General features: G+C 40.5%; 2 protein-coding genes across 2 annotated transcripts; one reads left to right on the forward strand and one right to left on the reverse strand.

Moving 5' to 3' along the window:
* Positions 1-1,141: 1,141 nt before the first annotated feature.
* Positions 1,142-6,137, reverse strand: exoc8 (exocyst complex component 8). The gene is made up of 4 exons (XM_084952096.1): positions 4,854-6,137; positions 3,604-3,857; positions 2,922-3,170; positions 1,142-2,533 (listed from the first exon to the last, which is right to left on the reverse strand). Exons 1-4 carry the CDS (start codon positions 6,004-6,006, stop codon positions 2,129-2,131), a joined length of 2,061 nt encoding a protein of 686 aa, XP_084808222.1. The 5' UTR covers positions 6,007-6,137; the 3' UTR covers positions 1,142-2,128.
* A 274-nt stretch (positions 6,138-6,411) lies between these two features.
* On the forward strand, positions 6,412-11,726 carry sprtn (SprT-like N-terminal domain). The gene is made up of 5 exons (XM_084954224.1): positions 6,412-7,230; positions 7,365-7,464; positions 7,667-7,795; positions 9,094-9,376; positions 10,064-11,726. The coding sequence occupies exons 1-5, from the start codon at positions 6,899-6,901 to the stop codon at positions 10,996-10,998; spliced, it is 1,779 nt and encodes a 592-aa protein (XP_084810350.1). The 5' UTR covers positions 6,412-6,898; the 3' UTR covers positions 10,999-11,726.
* Positions 11,727-19,219: the final 7,493 nt, after the last annotated feature.

Raw genomic sequence — 19,219 nt, forward strand, 5'->3', positions numbered from 1 at the left:
TCTTAATGTACTGAATAGTATTTCTTTTAATAGAGAAAGAGATTTGATGCGAACATGATCTAAAAATGGCAGCAAAGACCACAGAGGGATTTATTAATGTAGTAACTGTGAGCCTTTTCTATTCAAGCAGGCTCACACCAACTAATGTTAAATATTTGTCACATTAATCAGATTTACATTACTATATGCGAATGGGTACCATTATTAATACGTAAACTTGTGTTTTTCACCCCATGAAAAGTAAAACCGTTTGCTGTAAGGAAAGGTTGCTGATAGGGAGCGTTTCTTTTATGCACCATGGACAAAAAAGGAAAAGATGAAACACTGCTGAGTTATTGAGCAAACATGCCAGCCAAAATTAGAAGATGAGAAAATACACCATACTGTGTTGCACTCAGTTTCACTTAGTACAGCAAGAACAACACTTCTTTCATTTCATTTCATTTGAAAATGCCCTCGGGCATTTTTACTGTTTTACAATTCATGTTAAGATACTTTTTTTCCCCCGGTGACACACCACCTGCTTCTTTTAGATGCTTTACTTTATTGTTACAACGAAAATATTATGCAGATAAATTGTATTCCTTCATAGCAGAAGTAAAATGCTTCTGTGTTGTGAATCTCTACCATGAAACCAGCACTCAGTTTTGCATCTGTGAGACAGACACCCTCTCTACTTTAATGCTTGGGCTTAAACTTTTCCTTTAGGGTTACGGTGGGTTGGACGCTGGGTGGGGGGGCTTCCCATGATGCACTGAGCGTTTCTTCTTCACGTGTCTCCTTTCACTCTCTGTGTCCTTATACACCACTACTGGATTTAATCATTACTTATTATTCATCTCTAGCTCTCTCTCCTAGTCTGCCTTGTGTCCGGTCTCTCTGCTCTTTCTTTCCCCATCACCCCCAACCAGTGGCAGCAGATGGCGCCAGAGGTTTCTTCCTGTTGAATGGGAGATTTTTCTTCCCACTGTTGCCAAGTGCTTGCTCACAGGAGGTTGTGGGATTGTTGGGGTTTCTTTCTAATATTGTAGAGTCTTTCACTTGAAACAGAAAGGGCCTTGGGCCAACTGTTGTTGTGAAATAATGATATATAAATATAACTGAAATGAATTAAACATCTTCATCATTGATAAAATGAGGACTCTGTGCATAATGATCTTTATTCATTTCCGTGTGTTACTGTCAAACACATACTTTGAATAGCAGAAAACATTTAGCAGAGCATTTCACTTAGTCATCCCTTTTAATCAAGTCCTTGTGTGCTTGTTTAGTGTCTAATAACGGTCGAATAAGTAGCCTCAAAATTAAACTTTCAAATAAAATGATCTTTAGCCATCATGGTAATTATAGTGTGTTTGTCTGATCAATAGATTCACCAGCCTCACACAATCATTGCACCTCTTTCAGAAGAGCTTAGTCTCCTTAGTTATCACGTGTCAATAATCACTGTTAATACATTATGCATTTTGAGTTTAGCTGTTGGTTATTTTTATGCATGTAAAACATTTGCAAAGTTACAAAACCCAAAGTTTAGGATAATGCAGGTTATTTTCTCCCACTGCCTGGAGCACATCATTTGTGATCCAGGTTTTCATCTGTGATTTATCTGTATCAGATCAGTGCAACACCTTAGCTATTGGCTAGTCTGACCTGCCCTTAAAAAGAACAAACAGCTGCCTTGTTTCCAGTTCTGGTTGAAATGTGTGTGGTTTTCTTACTGAGTGTTGTGTCTCTATTTGTAAGGTTATGGCAAGCAAACCATTTCTCATTTTGACTGGACAGGCTGACAAATCAAAGCAGGCTGGACTTTATTTGGAGCCAGTATGAGAAAAATAATCTTCTCCTTTAACATTAAAAGTACGTCAATTCTGATGAACCACTAAAACTAAAAACCTATAAATGATTATAATATGGGCACTTTAAGCTGTCTTATTCTAGTGCTATTGTGACTCTTTTCCGTGATGTATCCAGTGATTTCCTGTCCTGCAGCATAAAAACAACCAAAGGTGCTATGTTTATTTCTAAATTGGGAGTTGAAATTGCAAGAACAGTCATTTAGAGAGTGTGTAGGTGTTTCATGGCCGCCATTCTTGCGCCTCAATTCAAACCACAGAAGTTCCTGTCGGTCTCAGACCACGGATGTGGTGCTCTCGGGGTTGATTCGTACCGGCCTCGTGCTCTTCCTGAGGTCCTGCAGCTGCTTGGCCGGCTTCCCCACGCTCTCCTCAAACCTCCGCTCAACCACCGGCAGCACGGTGTCGTGAAGGAAGGAGGCATTCTGCATGACAAAGGCTTTCTTCTCAGGGTCCTGCTCACAGCGGAGGCTGTAGTCTACATGCTGTACGGCCACCAGGATGATCTCCCTCAGGCTCTCCAGCAGCACCATATGCAGCTCAGGGAAGTAGAGCTTCAGGCCTTCCTCTAAGAAGCTCATCATCTGCTTGGTGAAGGCCACGACGGTATAGCTCAGGTTCACCCAGCAGTCATCACCTGTGTACTGCTCGAAGTTAATGCCACAACTGCGCATCTCATCCTGCAGAAAGATAAATATGTTAATGTTGCAGCAGGTAAAGGAAAACAGTGATTTGTGGCAGCTTTCATATGAAATCCTCAGCATTTGTTGTAACAGAAGCTCTAAGCACACAAGCCAAAATCCCTGCCTCCAGAAATTACAACATAATTAAGCATGCAAAACCCCCAAAATATAAAATTATATAAAAAGGAGCTTTAAAGGCTCACAGTGGGAAAATTTCAACAGTTGAATCATTTAAGCAGATTAATACCAGATTATCAAAGGTTTGGTTTCTGTTACTCAATTTAGGAGGTTCTTGGTTAAAAACGAATCAACAATTGAAGAAAACAAAACACTGAGTGAGAAACCATAAGAACCAAGAGACAAAACAGAAATAATTCAGATCCACCTTAAGTTTAGCCAAAGCCTCAGGAGTCATGAGGTTCATCCTCCTCCACATCTCCTCAGAGTTTCTGTGTTTCGTGGCCTCGATGATAATATCTTTGTAGCTCTGGAGCGCTGCCTTGATGTCTTTGACCAGCAGGGACTGCAGGGTGAAGGTCAGGTCCAGGCCGATCTCGGTGAGCTGCTGACAGTGTTCTTTAGCCACTTTAACGCACTCTGCTGCTGTCGACAGGCTCTCCTTACTGTCGAACACCTAGCAACGAGGAAATAAAAAAATGTACTTTATTAAGAAAACCATACAACCATAAATTTTAACTTGCACGCTGCATGCTCTGGCTGCCATTTAAGAGATCCTCTTGTGTTGCAGCAATGCTTTTCAGTTCTTTGCCCTTCTCAGATGGCTTTTTTTTATTACTAAAACAACTCAACTTTTTTTATACACCTGAGATCCAGAAGCTTATCCTCTGTATACCAAAACACATTGTTGGTTATTTGCATATTTTAAACCATTAATACCTAAGAACACCACCGGAACACACAAATATTGCATCATGTCTCAGTAGCTTAGTATGTTTTTAGCTATAAACAATACAGAATATACAAATGATAGATGTTACATATCTTCTAATCATAGGGGACGTACCTATTACTCATTTTAGGGTTTTATCATCTGACATTCTAACTACCTGCTTGCTGAAGGCGTCCACAAACATCCTCATGGCTGATCTGGACCAGACCACGAAGGCAGAATAGCAGCCTGTGTTCCCGGCAAAGTCCATCTGAAATTCCTTGGCCGTCTCCAGCAGGCTGGTGAAGAATATGTTGCAGAGTTTGTGGATGTAGAGCAGCGTGGCTCCTTCGATGCGAAGCTGCCGTATAGCAGTCTGCACTGCAGCAGCGCGGTTCTTCAGAAAGAGCTCACAGGCTTTGGTGGACTGGCCTGAAACACAGATGACTGTGTGATGAGACAGTACAGATGTTCATGGCAATTACATTGTATTTTTGCAAATACATGCAAACTGTGATGCATTATGGGAATCTGAGGGCCTTTATATTTATGACTGCAAACATACAACATGTGTAGCTATTTCTCAGCTGATTCTGGTATGTTTTTAGTATATGTCTTGAAACCTATTAAGCTTAATGGGGAAAAAAAGTAAACTGGATGGCAAATTCTCCTTGAATACATAAAGAATACCTGGGAGTGTAGTGACAGGGGACAAAATGTTCTCTCTCTTTCCTTTTGATTGAGTTTTAAAATAGGTTTATACCCTACATACTCCTGCTAAAGGATAATGTTTTGCCCGAAAAAGGTCAAGTACTGAAAAATTGCAAATAAACATGTTTTTGCAAATCAGTCAGTGTGTGGGAGTCTGTTTGCAAAACTCGGGCATAATTAAAAATGGATCCACTCGAAGCTGTTCTGCACCAAAGCAAAATACAAATTTCTAAGGTTTTATAACATTCGGTCATTCAAGAACAGTTCTGACAAAAAATAAATAGTAAACTATATATAAACTATCATGAGGTTAGTTCTCTTAGTGCTCTGAATAGGAAAGTTATTTTCTTAATTAAGTAGTTCGAGAATATTCACCTTGACTGAAGATGAGGGGAAAAACAGTGAATACATACAGATCACCGCAAGCACAGCTTATTTGTCTGAAAATTACACTTTAACTGCATCCAAGGTCGAACTCGGACAACAAGCAATTTAAAAGTCAAGTCCATGCAAATGATGGAAGAGAATGAGCTAAACTCCCTGAATAATGAACAGTGAATTGTGGAAACCCTGTGAGAGGGCTGAGCACATCCTTACTGTGAATACACTGAATATAAAGTGAGATCATAGCAGACAGGTGTTATTTGTTTTGGTGATGTGTGCAAGCTTGTTATTTTTGATAAAAAAATAAATAAATAAATAAATAAATAAAAGGACCTAGTCTGATGAGCTGGGAAACAGCCCGCCGGGTTGCTTTAGGACCGCCACGAAGTGACCGATCTGGAGACAACTCAAACACCAGGACCTCTGTCAGCTGCCGCACACGTTCATCCACCTTCCCCCTAAGCTCTTTAACCTTCGGGGTGACAGGCTGATCTCTGAGATACTCGTTGAGCTTGTCCAGCAGGTCAACAGCACCCTCGAAGTCTCTCTGGGCAATGCACACATCCAGATCCTCTGGCAGCTCCTGGATCCACTCAAGGCTAAGATTCACGCTCTCCTCACCATCAACCGTGTCTTCATCATCATCCATATCAAAAGGATTGGTGGATACCTCAGCTCTAACAGGAGAAGTGGGGACCTCCTCCTCCTTCTTATGCCTGTCTTTGGAGACTTTGTTTTTCTTGGTTTCATCTAGGATCTCCAACCACTCTTTCTTAACTTTGCTGTTCTCTGCCTGGAAGATGCGGCTGTCTGGAAACATTAGGATCTTGAACATGTCCTTCATTGGTGGGTTGTCTTTTACATTAACCACAGCAAAGCTCTCCAGGTCATACAGAGCGTTGTATTTATACTTAACCGTGCCACGGCGGTTAGGCAGCCAGGTGGCAATCAGCAGACAGTCATTCATCAGGAAAGCGTGCACCTTCTGAATGGGGGACATGTTGTCAACATCAAACTCTGCAAGGTCCCCATTGTAGATAAGGTGCCTGCCTGGGGTGTCCATGATGTTTTTAACCCCTTCCACTTTCTCCAGTAGTGAGGTGAGGGTCCTCTGTTTCACCTCCTCCGTCTCTTTGGGAAAAGCTGCCTGCATCTCTTTAGACGTCTCATCCTTATCTGTGGACAGCAGGGCCTGAGTGATACTCTCCATGATGCTCTTCTGTTCAGTCAGGATGTGGCTCAGCTGGTACATTTCGCTCTCCAGATAGGAAATCTCTTTGGCTGTTTCGATGAACTGCCTGTAGTTCTTGTAAACATTTTTCTTCAGATTTTGAGCCGTTTCGTCGGCAAGGTTTTGGATTTTTTGTCGGTGCTCCTGCAAATCCCTGTCGCCATCGGACTGCTGTGACAGCTGCTTGACGTAATTTTGCGGGTCGAAATTGGGCGATTCGAGCTGCTTCCGTAGTCGGTTCCCCGTTTCCGACATCTTTTGCCGTGTAACTGTTTACTTATTGAGATAAATTGTTGAGAAAATGTAGAAAAAACTGGACAGAGAAACAGTTCATCGAGGCTCCTTCGTTCATATCCGCTTGTAGCCTAAACAGGAAGTTGACACCCTGGAACGTCACGGGATACAATAAAATAATAAAACAATTTAAAAAAATTTAAATGATGATTGGTCGTTCATAATGGGTCTTATATTTATTTTTTAATATAATTTAACATATGTTAATGATTTATATTAGAAAGCCGTGTTGCTTTTATTTATTTAACTGGCGGAAACTACTTGAAATGAACAACACTACAGTTCCCATAATCCATTGCAAAGACGTTGCTTGACTATATAATCAAGTTTATGGTAGTTAGGCAAAACTAAACCGGATATAGCATTTTATGATTCGAAAGAATGTTCCATTTTTGAAAAAAGATATTAGATGCTACAGAACGCATATGCAGATAGTTTGATATTTTAAACGTATACATCAAAACAAAAAAGAAAATAGCCACATTGAACACAGGCTTTTACTTAAAACTTACTTAGTCGTTTAAAACTACTTAGTTGTTTTACTTTGAAACCCGTACCGGAATTTATTTTGTCCTATTGTGACAGACTTGACACACGGATCTTCGCACTAGCTTTGGTCTGACGGTTAGTAATATGAAAATGTCACTGAAAATTTCATGACAGAAGTTACATGACAGAAAGTATTTGGACGTATTGGTAATCTGTCAGACTACATTTTGGGACGACGTAATGCTACCGCCTGTTTGAGACCTGTACAAACTGCATTAGCTAGTTGGCGCTGACAAGCTAACTAAAAACAAATAACATAACAACAAATATCATCAAAACAACCACAAAACTTTTCTCTCTTGTCATGGATGAGGATTTCCTGCTCGCTATTCGGCTGCAGGAGCAGTTTGATCATGAATACCAGGCTTCATTATCTTCATCAAGTGGTACTGTAGATGATAGTTTCGGGCAGAGCAGTAAGAAACGGAGAGTGGAGGTTGCTGGAGGTGGTAGCGATGTTGTTCCCTACTGGAAACCGAATCCCCAGCTTGAGAGGCCAATGTCCATTGTGGACGAGTCCTGGGAGATGCTTGATCCTAGCCCCGACGTCAGGGCTATGTTTCTGGAGTTCAATGACATGTTCTTCTGGGGTAAACTTAGCGGTGTGGAGGTGAAGTGGAGCTCGAGAATGACGTTGTAAGTCATGCATGTTTTTGTTCTTGTTAACTCCCACAAAGTTGTCTACACAATAACACCTTTGATTTTTGTGCAGGATTTGGTTTTGCATGTCTGTAATGTGTCCTGCTCCTCTTGTTCTTTTTTCCTCTTAGGTGTGCTGGAGTTTGTTCTTATGAGGGTCGAGGTGGACTGTGTTCAATCAGGCTGAGTGAGCCTCTGCTCAAGCTTAGACCCAGAAAAGACCTGGTAGAGGTGAGGTCGACCTGAACACCATTCACATCAGAAACACTGGGAAAGGGCTTGTTGTAGGGGATGAAATTTATACAACTATCATTTTACCTTCCTAACCCCAGCAGTGAATGTGTGACAGTGTGATAGATTAGAGCTTGTAATCCTTGTAAAAGAGGACAATTTTCATTTTCTTAATCAGTTTATTTTTCCCTGGTTGCCACAGACCCTTCTCCATGAAATGATTCACGCGCTCCTGTTTGTGACACAAAATAACCGGGACAGAGATGGCCACGGACCTGAGTTCTGCAAACACATGAACCGGATCAACAAAGCCAGTGGGACCAAGATCACTGTAAGTGTATGTTCTTGAGCATTGAACTGGTAGTCCCATAAGAGACATTTTCAAACTTATTCTGTTTTGTGGACCACGTATACATACAAACCTTCAAATTTACAGTTGTATTCAGAAGTTTACATATAGTCATCATGGGCTTGAATGTCATGGGAATTTGGGGCTTTTAATGATTTGTTTGAACTGCTGTTCAGGGTGCAATGATTGAATAGCAAAGTAATCAAGAAACATTTGAATTCATTTAGGATTTTCTCTAATCCACACTGGATCAAAACTAACTGCATATAGGCCCAAATCTAAACATACAATCCCACTCATATTTGGTTAAATGTTCCTTAGCAATTTGCACAATGAACAGATGTTTTTGGTAGCCATTAACAAGCTTCTGGTGTAATTCTGGCTGGATATTTGATCACTCCTGTTGGCATTTAAAACTCACTTCCTCTCATCTCAGGATGATAGTTTGGGTCTTTTTCCAGACCCTGCCAAAGCAGTGACACATCCAAAATTGTGAAAATCTAAGATGGAGAATTATCTAAGTGTCTTGGCCTTTCGTATTGCTCTGAGTATTGGTCAGTCCAGCGAGTGCTGGTAAAGAAAAATTACCATTTGGAGCGAATCGTGATCACTAACAAGAAGTTAGTACATTTATTAAAAGTTAAAAGACATTGTAGAACCTCCACCAGCAATTATTAAAATATTTAAGTGAATGCATGTATATATTTGAGCCTGACACTGTGTGGATTAGAGGAAATCCAAAATAAATTCAAACTTTGACATCCACTTCTTGTTTTTGAATGCTGTACCATTATTCCATCCTGAAGAGACAACAGAAATCAGTAAAAGCTCAAAATTACATGCATTCATGTCTTCGTTCATTTTCATGCTGGATTTTTTAGAAAACCTTCAATTGTTAATGCTTCTACAGCAATTTTTTGTGAACCCATTCATTGGGGTGGCTGTAGCTCAGGAGGTAGAGCAGGTCACCTACTGATTGGAAGGTTGGTGGTTCGATCCCTGCCTCCTCCAGTCTGCATGTCAAGTATCCTTGGGCAAGACACTTACCCCAAGTTGCTCTATGTTGAAGTATGAATCTCAGTATAGAGATGGTGCTTGTGAGAATGGGTGTGTTTGGGTGAATGTGGCATGTTGTATAGAGCGCTTTGAGTACTCCAGGAGAGTAGAAAAACTGTAAGAATCAGTCAATTTACCAGTCTATTGGGCTTGATTGGTCATGTTTGGCATCCATGCCCATTTTCATAAACTTATGTCTTCCCATCTTTCCTTTCTTTCATCAGATCTACCACAGCTTCCACGATGAGGTTGATGTGTACCGGCAGCACTGGTGGCGGTGTGATGGGCCCTGCCAGAAGCGTAAACCCTACTTTGGCTACGTGAAGAGGGCCATGAATAGAGCTCCTTCTTCTCTGGACCCTTGGTGGGAGGATCACCAGAGAACATGTGGTGGCACATACACCAAAATCAAGGAGCCTGAAGGATATGGCAAAAAAGGCAAAAAAACCAGCAAGACCTCAGAGAAGAAGGCCACAGGAAGTGGCAAGCCTTCAAGTACGACTACAGGTAACATGCCCGTACACGCCTGTGTATTAAGCTTTAAAACATTGTACCAACAAACAAGAAAATCTTGTTCATATTTCAAACATTTTAAACCTCAATGAAAAATGTTCTTAATTTTCTGTGACAGCCTCAAAACAACAGTCATGTCATGCTTTGATGCCTGACCGCTTTTAACCGTGAATAGATTGTTTCCACTGAGTAACTTGAGCATGTAAAATCAATTTAAATCAAATGACCCCCTGCTACAGAACATGCAAGAAATATAAAGAATGGTATTTACTGAATTGGCCTCTCAGACTCTAGGCTGACCCACTGGACAGCTTTGGAAACATTAAGTGTGTAATTACTACACAATTAATAATAATAATAACAGTAATAATAGTAATAATAATAATATTAATAACTTCTTTACACTTTCAGAAAAAGGAGTTTCACTGGTTAGGCCCACTTAAGATCAAAGTGGACTGTATGTGGTCCACAGTGTGAAAGGAGTATGACACCCCTGATTTAGAGCATCTGAAATGATCACTTTACACTGACTTTATTGTCAGAAACTCTGGTGTTGTATATAAAAAGATATAATATAAGAACTGAAATTAAAGAAAAAGCAAACCACGTCCACTTGAACTAAGTTACTGGATTTAAATACATTGCATGGCTGACTCTAAATTGTATCATTTCCTGTCCCAGGTTCTGGATCACAGGATATAAGGAACATCATCCCATTTAGTGGGAAAGGCTTCAGCCTTGGGGGGAAGTCTCAGGACTCAACGTCTTCCTTGCCATCTCCCAGGCCACCACTTCCTGTTGTGAAAACACCATTGTCCAACCCTGTCCCCTCCCCAAAGAAGTTCTTCACGCCATCGTCCCCGACTAAAAGTGTCTCCTCTCCTGTTCACTCTAACAAGACCAATGGGATTTCCAACACTTTTACCTCAGTCAGACCATCCACTTCCATGGGGAAAAAGCCATCTATAAAGAGGTCTGTCGGCAACACGAGCCACTTTGTCAACATAAACGGTTCACCAGTGAAAATGCCAAAATCCCAGAGCAGTAGTAGCAGCCAAGGAGGAGATAAGATCAAACAGAGTTCCATTGACGACCTTTTTAATAGCACAAGCCTCAGGAAGTCAGAGACCAAAAGAGACTCACTGACATCACCAAAGTCTTCCACAAATGCAAACCATTCCAAGGTCTCATCTGTAGTTACAACCGGATCCCAGGGTAGCACTTCAAGACCTGTACAGTCCAAGAATTTTACTAATTCTGACAGTGACAGCACATCAGCGGCTGTGGGTAGGAATCAGACACCAAGAAAGAGGGCGTGGGATGACCGCAGCAGCTCTGCCAGCATCTTTGACTTCTTCCAGAAGACCTTAGGCAGCGATTCAGCAACATCGAAGGAATCAATTAAGGCAAAATCACCAGCAGTGCTGCAGAGAACTACCAGTGCCACCACCACACCCTCCTCTTCTGCTTCTCTGCAGTCCTCAGCAGGACTGCACAGTGTTGCCTCCTCTTCTTCATCCTCCTCCTCCTTTGCAGTGATGGTCTGTTGTCCAGTGTGCCAAGCAAAGATCCAGGAGTCAAAGATCAATGAGCATCTTGATTCCTGCCTCTCTTGAATAAGGAGGTGATAACTTTTAGAAAGTCAGAATAAGTTTGATGTTGCACTAAAACTTCTTAACTTTGGATGTTCAATAAAATTTTATCCTTGTTTGTTCAGTAAGACATGGCGTGTCTTTTAATGATTTTGACTATTTAAAGAATGACATTCTCCTACTTTCTATCACACTATGATTACTTCTGCGATTTCACTGCATGTCTTTATGTCTGCTGTAACAAAATTCACTGAACTGGACTGCATTAGAAAACTATGACAGCAGTGTTTTGCGGAAGAACGTCAGTGTGATATTACCGGTTATGGTTTGAATTCAGAAACCGTTTTGTCTTAGCCTGCAAAACCTATTTTTGTCTCCTCTGGAAGTGGATATTATTGATTTGTGGTTCCTGCAGTGGGATGTACCCCCACCCCCCAAACCTCAGGTCTGCATCTGCTGCCCTTCAGACAACAGGAGACGCCGTCTGATCTCTGCTGATCTGATCTGTAGGAGTCAGGTTTCGCACTCACTAGCTATTTATTTCTGCAGGTCATCACATTTGCACTGCACCCAGCCTGCGGGGTCAGGTGGTGCAAGGACATTTGAATTTACTCAGTAAAACACTTCACCAGTGATATCCTCAGTACAAGAAATACTTGGATGACTAAAACGTTACAGATTTCTACCTGAATATTTTATTCATATGTTTGGGTTTTAATTGCCAAATAAAATATTTTTATTGGTCTGTTTGACTGAATATTTCAGTGTGGAGTGAATTCAATGCCAGTATTCAACGGTTGTCTTGTGTAATGATTAAATATCCAGAAGAAAGTGGTAAAAATCTAAACTTTGTACCCTTTGAGCTAAATGCTTATCAGGTATTTGCTGTGCTTTTAGCACTGTGCTAACATATACTGTTTAGCAGTAAACAATACAGATGAGGTGTGATGTATTATTTGCTTGATGATCAAGTGATGAGAAGACTAGATTAGTCTCTAGACTTAACCCTGTATTTGGACATTGACTATAAAATGCAACTTCTTTATGATTTTTCAAGATTTTTCAGTGAAAACAAGAAAAGAAAAGTTTAATCATGTTAAGGTAGCAGAAACATAAACCAAACCTTACAGGCTTCCCCACAGAAACCACTGAAGACCAATTTATGTGTCAACAAGTCAATATTTAATCAAGCATGTCTCTGAGTAAATCATAGATTTAACCTGATAGTGGTTTCTTCAGCCTACATCAGACAAATGTCCTTTTGATCATTATTATATTAAGATCGCCAGCGAAAATGTTTTAGTTTTGTAAGACTAACATTATTTACTTAAATGCAGTTTACTTCAGATCACTTTAACCATCTGATCAAAAGTACTCTGGATAGTTTGGGTTTTTTTAAATAGCACAAACGCTTTAGTCATACTCAAGAGAGAGAATGGGAGACAGACAAGTGGGTGTAGCAGAGCTGGTGGGTAAACAGAAAGACGGAGAAGAGGATGAGGGCAGAGGTCAGGCAGCGTGAGGCCAGCTGCTGATCATGACTACGCCCTCCTGTTCCTGCAGGAAAGACTGGAGCAATGCCAGGGGCGTCAACAAAGCATGTCGACAGCAGCATGTCAATTACCTCAGTCTGCTGCTGCAGCTTTAATTGCCATCTGGCTCCACAGGCACAGAGGAAATACTGTTGGGAAAAAGGCAAGGGTGGATTTTATATTTGATTCTCAAGAAACTACTATGCTTAAATATCTAAAATCTTGTACTTGAATGCACAACAGGTTCTACTGAAAAATACGGTAAACTCTATTCATTGGGGTGAAGTTTGTTATTGCCAAATTACAGCTGACACTAAAAACACCACTGAAGATGCAACTCTATGCTTTTAGCTATGTAAAAATGATCAAGAAAATATACAGTAGTTCAAACCAGACCAACCAACCAGAATCAAGAAGAAAGGAAATTTAAGCGACTTTGAATGTGGTATGGTTTGTTGGTGCCAGACGGTCTGGTCTGAGTAATTCAGAAACTGTTTATTTACTGGGATTTTCCCACACAACCATCTCAAGAGTTTATAGAGAATGGCTAGAAAAAGAGAAAAGTTGCAGTGGCAGAAATGCTTTGTTGATAACAGACATAAAAGGAACATGATTCAAGCTGATGTGAAGGCAAGATTATCTCAAATATGTTGTTTCAACCAAGATATGCAGAAAAGCATCTGTGAACATGCAAGACATCCAACTTTGAGTGGTGACAGTAACAAAAAACCACACTGGGTACCACTCACGTCAGCTAAGACATGAGTCTTAGGTGACATAAGTGGCACAGGTTCACCAACAGAGGACAGGAAAAACATTGCCGGTTCTGATGAGACTTGGTTTCTGCTGTAAGATTCAGATGGTAGGGTCAGAATTTGGCATAGACAACATGAAATCGTGGCTCAATCCTACTTTCAGACTGCTTCTGGTAATGTAAAGGCGTGGGCAAATTCTGGGCGCATGACGCCTATTTCCAGCAGGATAACATCAAATGGCCTGGAATCTGATGTGGCAGAATGGGAGATCTGCAGCATGGACGTACACCTGACAAACCCGGAGCAACTCTGACACTATCGTGTCAATATGGACCAAAACCTCAGAGGAATGTTTCGGGCACCTTGTTGAATCTGTGCCACGAAGAATCAAAGCAGTTCTAAAGACAAAAGAACTAGCAAGGTGTACATAATAAGGTTAAGGTGATCTAATACTTGCTTACAGTCCTTTCAGCACTGTCTTGTTTTCTTCTTAAATCCTTCTTAAATATGATTCTTTGAGTGTTTATATATAATGAAAATCTACTGATATATACAAATATCAGAATCTTTTACATTGAACTCAAAAAAACAGAAGCGTGCAAATGTTACAACCCATAAATGCACGAAACTATACAACAGTTTTAGCTGCTTGTATATACTGCTGGTTTAAAGACACTTTTGGAATTTGGTCTGATTTTTAAGTTTGTTTTATTTTATCCTTAAAAGTGGATTTGCCAACTACAGTGTAGGGGTTATGGAAGATCTGAAAGCAGCACTAATAAGTCATATTAGATTCACTGTTTCCTGTCTTCGTTAGAACAGAAAGAGGCTGTTTAATCACTCTAGCAGCTCCAGAACAGGACGATGTAGTGTAAACAAAGCTCAGCTGTGGTATTATCTGACCAGCCTTTGAGTTTTTCATTGCTATTTATTGCTAATGTGGCTTCCAAACTTTTTATAGTTGTGTGTGTTATGTGTGTGTGTTTAATTTATAATACCACTGTGTAGAATATTGCCACTGCAGTTACTGTAATTCAGTCTGTTTCCATTCCCGTTTGTCACAGGGAGGAAACAGTCACCCCCGTCCACCGCAGAGGGCCTCTGAGCAGAGGAAAAATCCATGACAGCAGTTGTTAGTCCAGGCCAGCCCTCTTTCCTGAACTTCTGTACATTGACACGCTATAGGGAGTTGAATTCCTGCAAACACACCCCGACACACACGCACACTATTTCCTTTCAGGTCTGTTGTTTCTCCCTGACAGTGATGCATTCCAGACAAGCTCCAAGTTCAGTGCAATGTCACTCTGTTGGCTGCTGTTTGTTTAAGAGCTATTGTTTCATGTAGAGGTGCAAGTAATCCCTCTGCAGAAATCAATTTAAACTTACTCTTGAACTGCTGTTTTAACAGCTTTTGCCATTTCATCAACTGTCACTTAGAACTGCTGTGGTTAAAAATATTTCATAATCTCAGCAGTGACAGCTTGTCCAATGTTCTGAAATGTACCTGTTTCCAAGTTAAATACACTCTTTTAATATATTTCTATTCTTCATGATGCTAAATCTTTCTAGTGTAGGGACACATGAGTATCTTAATAAGTTAATTTCTTAATGTTTTCATATATGTCGCATACATTAATATATAATATATATATTGTATTGTATACCTACACTGACTGCTCGGTCTAGCAGGCGCAAAACACCAGCAAAACACCAGGTAGACTGAGCAGTCAGCCAAGACTGCAAGACTAGGCTGACCAAGCTGTGTACTCTAAGTACAAGATCCATAGGGTTCTGGGGTCTATCACACCAGGCAAGACCCCAGGTGCAGGCAGTGTAAAGATGCCCCTGAGACAATTCAGCACATAACAGAAGGGTGCAAAATGATAGCAGCCAGGGCATACATGGAACACCATTACCAAGTGGCCGGCATAGTATACAGGAACATTTGTGCCGAGTGTGGCCTGGAAGTGCCGAGGTCAAAGTGGGCGACACCCCCTAGGGTGGTGGAGAATGACCGAGCTAAGATCCTGTAGGACTTCCAGATATAGAAAGACAAAATGGTAATGGCTATAGTGGTGGTAGAGAAGCGGAGGAAGCTGTAGTAATCGATGTAGTGATACCGAATGACAGCAACATCAGGAAGAAGGAACACAAGAAACTTGAGAAATACCAAGGGCTCAGAAAAGATGTGGAGGGTGAAGGTAACAGTGGTCCCAGTGGTAATCGGAGCACTAGGTGCAGTGACTCCCAAGCCTTGCGAGTGGCTCCAGCAGATCCCAGGAACAACATCACAGATCTCTGTCCAGAAGAGCGCAGTCCTGGGAATGGCTAAGATACTTTGCAGGACCCTCAAGCTCCAGTCCTCACTGCTCAAGCTTGAGGGATAGACGGCCATATGTGTGTGTGTGTGTGTGTGTGTGTGTGTGTGTGTGTGTGTGTGTGTGTGTGTGTGTGTGTGTGTGTGTGTGTGTGTGCATGAAATGTATGTGTTCGTTAAGCTTAACTAATTTCCTCAATAACAGTTGTTTTAGTGATTTATTGCATAATATGTCATATAGACACAGACCGATATACAAAATGCTTAAAATCTACAAAGAAAAATACAACTGAAAATTTTGAGGGGAAAAAAGAACCAGAATAAAGCTCCTTTGGTAGCTTTTGTGCTGCCAGCAGTGAGCTCAACATAAGCTGATATCTTTAGACCATTATTAGCTGGATCCAGTAAATGACGCAAACTCATTGTGCTTTTCGAAAGGCAGATTAACACCACCCTGCTAGGGTTACATGCCTCCCTAGGGGGTTGCAATCATATGCCTAATCCTTTGATCTCAAGAGGTAGTGATGATGATGATGGTGCTGCTGCTGGTGGTGGGAGCTTACAGAAGGACCTCTCTGTTTATAAAAACCCTGGACAAAACAGATTGTCCTTGATTGGCCTAAAAGGCTAAACTGTACAGCTGTGAACGATCAGCTGATGGCTAATTGTTGTAAGAGCAGGGTTTTGACGAGGAGGACAATGAGGACAAGGTTTTCACAAAGACATCCTGTGTTGTCTCAAAGTTATTAAATATGAATATACAAATATGAAGCCTGATTTCATGGCTCTTAGCTTTCTTATAGCCTCAGTTTCCTGTTCCTAGCTGACAGTAGTGGCACCTGGTGTGGTCTTCTGCTACTATAGCTCACCTGCTTCAAAAATTTGACGTTTTGTATGTTCAGAGATGCTCTTCTGCATACTTTGATTGTAAGAAGTAATTAATGGAGTTTGAGTTGCTGCCTTTCTATGAGCTCCGTTCAGCCTATCTATGCTCCTCAGACTTTGACATCAATAAGACAGTTTCACTCAGAGAACTGCAGCTCACTGGACATTTTTTCTTTTTCGGAGATGGTTGTGAGGGAAAATACCAGTAAACAGGCAGTTTCTGAAAAACCCAGACCAGCCTGTCTGACACCAATAACCATTCCACATCCAAAGTTACTTAAATTGCTTTTCTCACACATTATGATGCTTTATTTAGCCAGCTTTAATCTGTCACATTTTTAACAAGGATGTATGAATATTAGAAGGATCTAAAAATTGTGTTTGTTTGCTTATTTGTTCCCATTCTCCTGGTTATTTTTAATGATGTCCTCCATGCAGGGCTTAATATACTGGGAGCAGCGAATTCATATAGGTCTTTCATCTTACCTCGGCTACTAAATGTTATATGTTATAAACTAACATAAGGCTGATATCAGTCATTGTCACAAAACTTGAAGCAGAAAATATTTCTAAAAAATGTTTAATCTAAAGTAACTGCCGGGTCTATCAAAATACTTTCAAATTTAGCATACTTTGAATAGTTTTGAAAGTAAATGTGTAGCAGAACGTTAGAACCTCATATATATTCACTTTCTGTGCTATACAATGTGCCAAGAGAAGCACAAGTTATCATAAAATCAGCATTTTTGGGGGGCCACTTGCAAGCAAGTAAGTTCATGCACAATTAAGACCCTGACTGAGTCTCATAAGGGCATTTAACACTTTTAATGGTTATTATAAGAAGCACATTAGCAGAAGTAGAGAAAAGAATTTTAAGATTTCATTAATTTCAGTACAGCGAATAGGAATACAGGGCTTCAGGCTTCATCCATCTGCCTGTGTGTGTGTGTGTGTGTGTGTGTGTGTGTGTGTGTGTGTGTGTGTGTGTGTGTGTGTGTGTGTGTGTGGCACAGCACATGCTTCTTTCTTTCTTTCCGAGGAGCGTGTGTGATGCTTTTGTGCTGATTTCATGGTTATTGTTGTGTTATTGTTGTGATCGGGCTGCAGGCTGGGGGGTGGAAGTAAGGCCCACCATCTGTCCTTTATTCGCACTATTGTCTTTCACACACACTACTATCACGACCTTCAACCCCTCTGCCTACAATAGGTCACCTGGACACACTCTTCAAATAAACCAACGGGCAGACATTAAAGTTTAATGCTAAAAGAAAATTTGGAGTAGAGATATTTACACACAATGTGTGATTTCTTTTTAAGTGTAGAAGCAATTTTTTACATATGTGAAATTTCTAAGATTTTTTTTCAAATTCAGGGGTAAGCAGTTGTTCAGTATTTTTAATATAATCGCGCAATTTGTTGTATTAGAGTAGATTGTGTACAAGTGTACATTTAAATGCCATCTCATCTCTTGTCTGTTTAAATTGTATTCTTTGTATCTGTTCAAAGATCTGTTCAATAAGATACACGATTTCCTATAAATATATGTGTTTTAAATAAAAGTCTGCATGTTTTATGCATATACGTGTTGGCAGGGAAACGCCCAGCAGCCACTGTGTTAAAGGACAGGAAGCGGATTTTACTCTTCGGCCACGATCCGAGTTTGGACACTTTACAAGAATCACCAAAACATAACCAGAAGTTCTTTTCAAAGTAAAAGCCGGGGGACGTCGTATAGAAGTTTAATAGAATAGAAGAATGGAATCTCCTTCCACTGTCATTGGACATGTACAACGAAATTCTGGTAACGCCACACCAACTGTTCAAGGATTAAAAATATCAATTGTATGACAGCAAGAATAAATAACAGACCAGAGGAGTATATACAAACAAGATGAATATATACAAAACTGGAAGGCATAAAATAGAGAGGCACACATTAGAGGACATGGTTGCAAAGTGCTTGAAAGTAGTGCAATGGAGAAATGGAGAAAATACCCATATGATTGTAATAGGATCTCTAAGAACAGCATTTAAATTTTGATTATTGTTCCATGTTTTTATTTTTTTTTTCAGTGCGTGTGTTCTGTTGAGTTGTATGTTTGTAAAAGAAATACTTGCAGGAGTGATTTTTTTTCTTGAGAATGGTATAAGATGTTATAATTATGATCCTAATTTATAACATAAGGGATACATCGTAATTAAAAAAAAGAGGTGTGAGATGCAAAGCAGCCACCTGTGGGAGAATTCTGCAACAGAAAAAAGGTAGTACAAATATAACTTATAGGAAAAGAAAGGCTTCTATTAATCCTGGTTCGAAGCAGGACAGCATGGTGGTGCAGTGGTAGCACATTTCAGATATGTGGTTGACTCTTAAAGCCAGCTGCGAGTGCTTGCTCTCCTTGTGCCTAGCTTGTATTATCCAAGTGGTCTCCTCCCAAAGCATCAAAACATGCTTTTCATGTTAAATGATGTTTCTAGATCTATCAGCATCTAAAGGTTAAACCCTACAATGGACTGGCGATCTGGGATGAGAACGTGTTGCACCCAGTGACAGCTGGTATGGGTTCCAGCCCTTCTGCAACCCTGAATTGGATAAGTGAGCAAGAAGATGGATGGATATTACAAGGCAAAGTTTTCACGCTTCTCCTTATAATATTACGGGCAGAAAAAAACCAGTATGCTTTAGCAATTCATCACACTTTTTTTTAAGCTGATGTGCTTTTATTTTGACGATCATACCGGAATTCCAGCGGCTT

This window comes from Perissodus microlepis, chromosome 15 (assembly GCF_051167445.1).
Source record: "Perissodus microlepis isolate ML-2025 ecotype Zambia chromosome 15, ASM5116744v1, whole genome shotgun sequence".
NCBI classification, from domain to species: Eukaryota; Metazoa; Chordata; class Actinopteri; order Cichliformes; family Cichlidae; genus Perissodus; species Perissodus microlepis.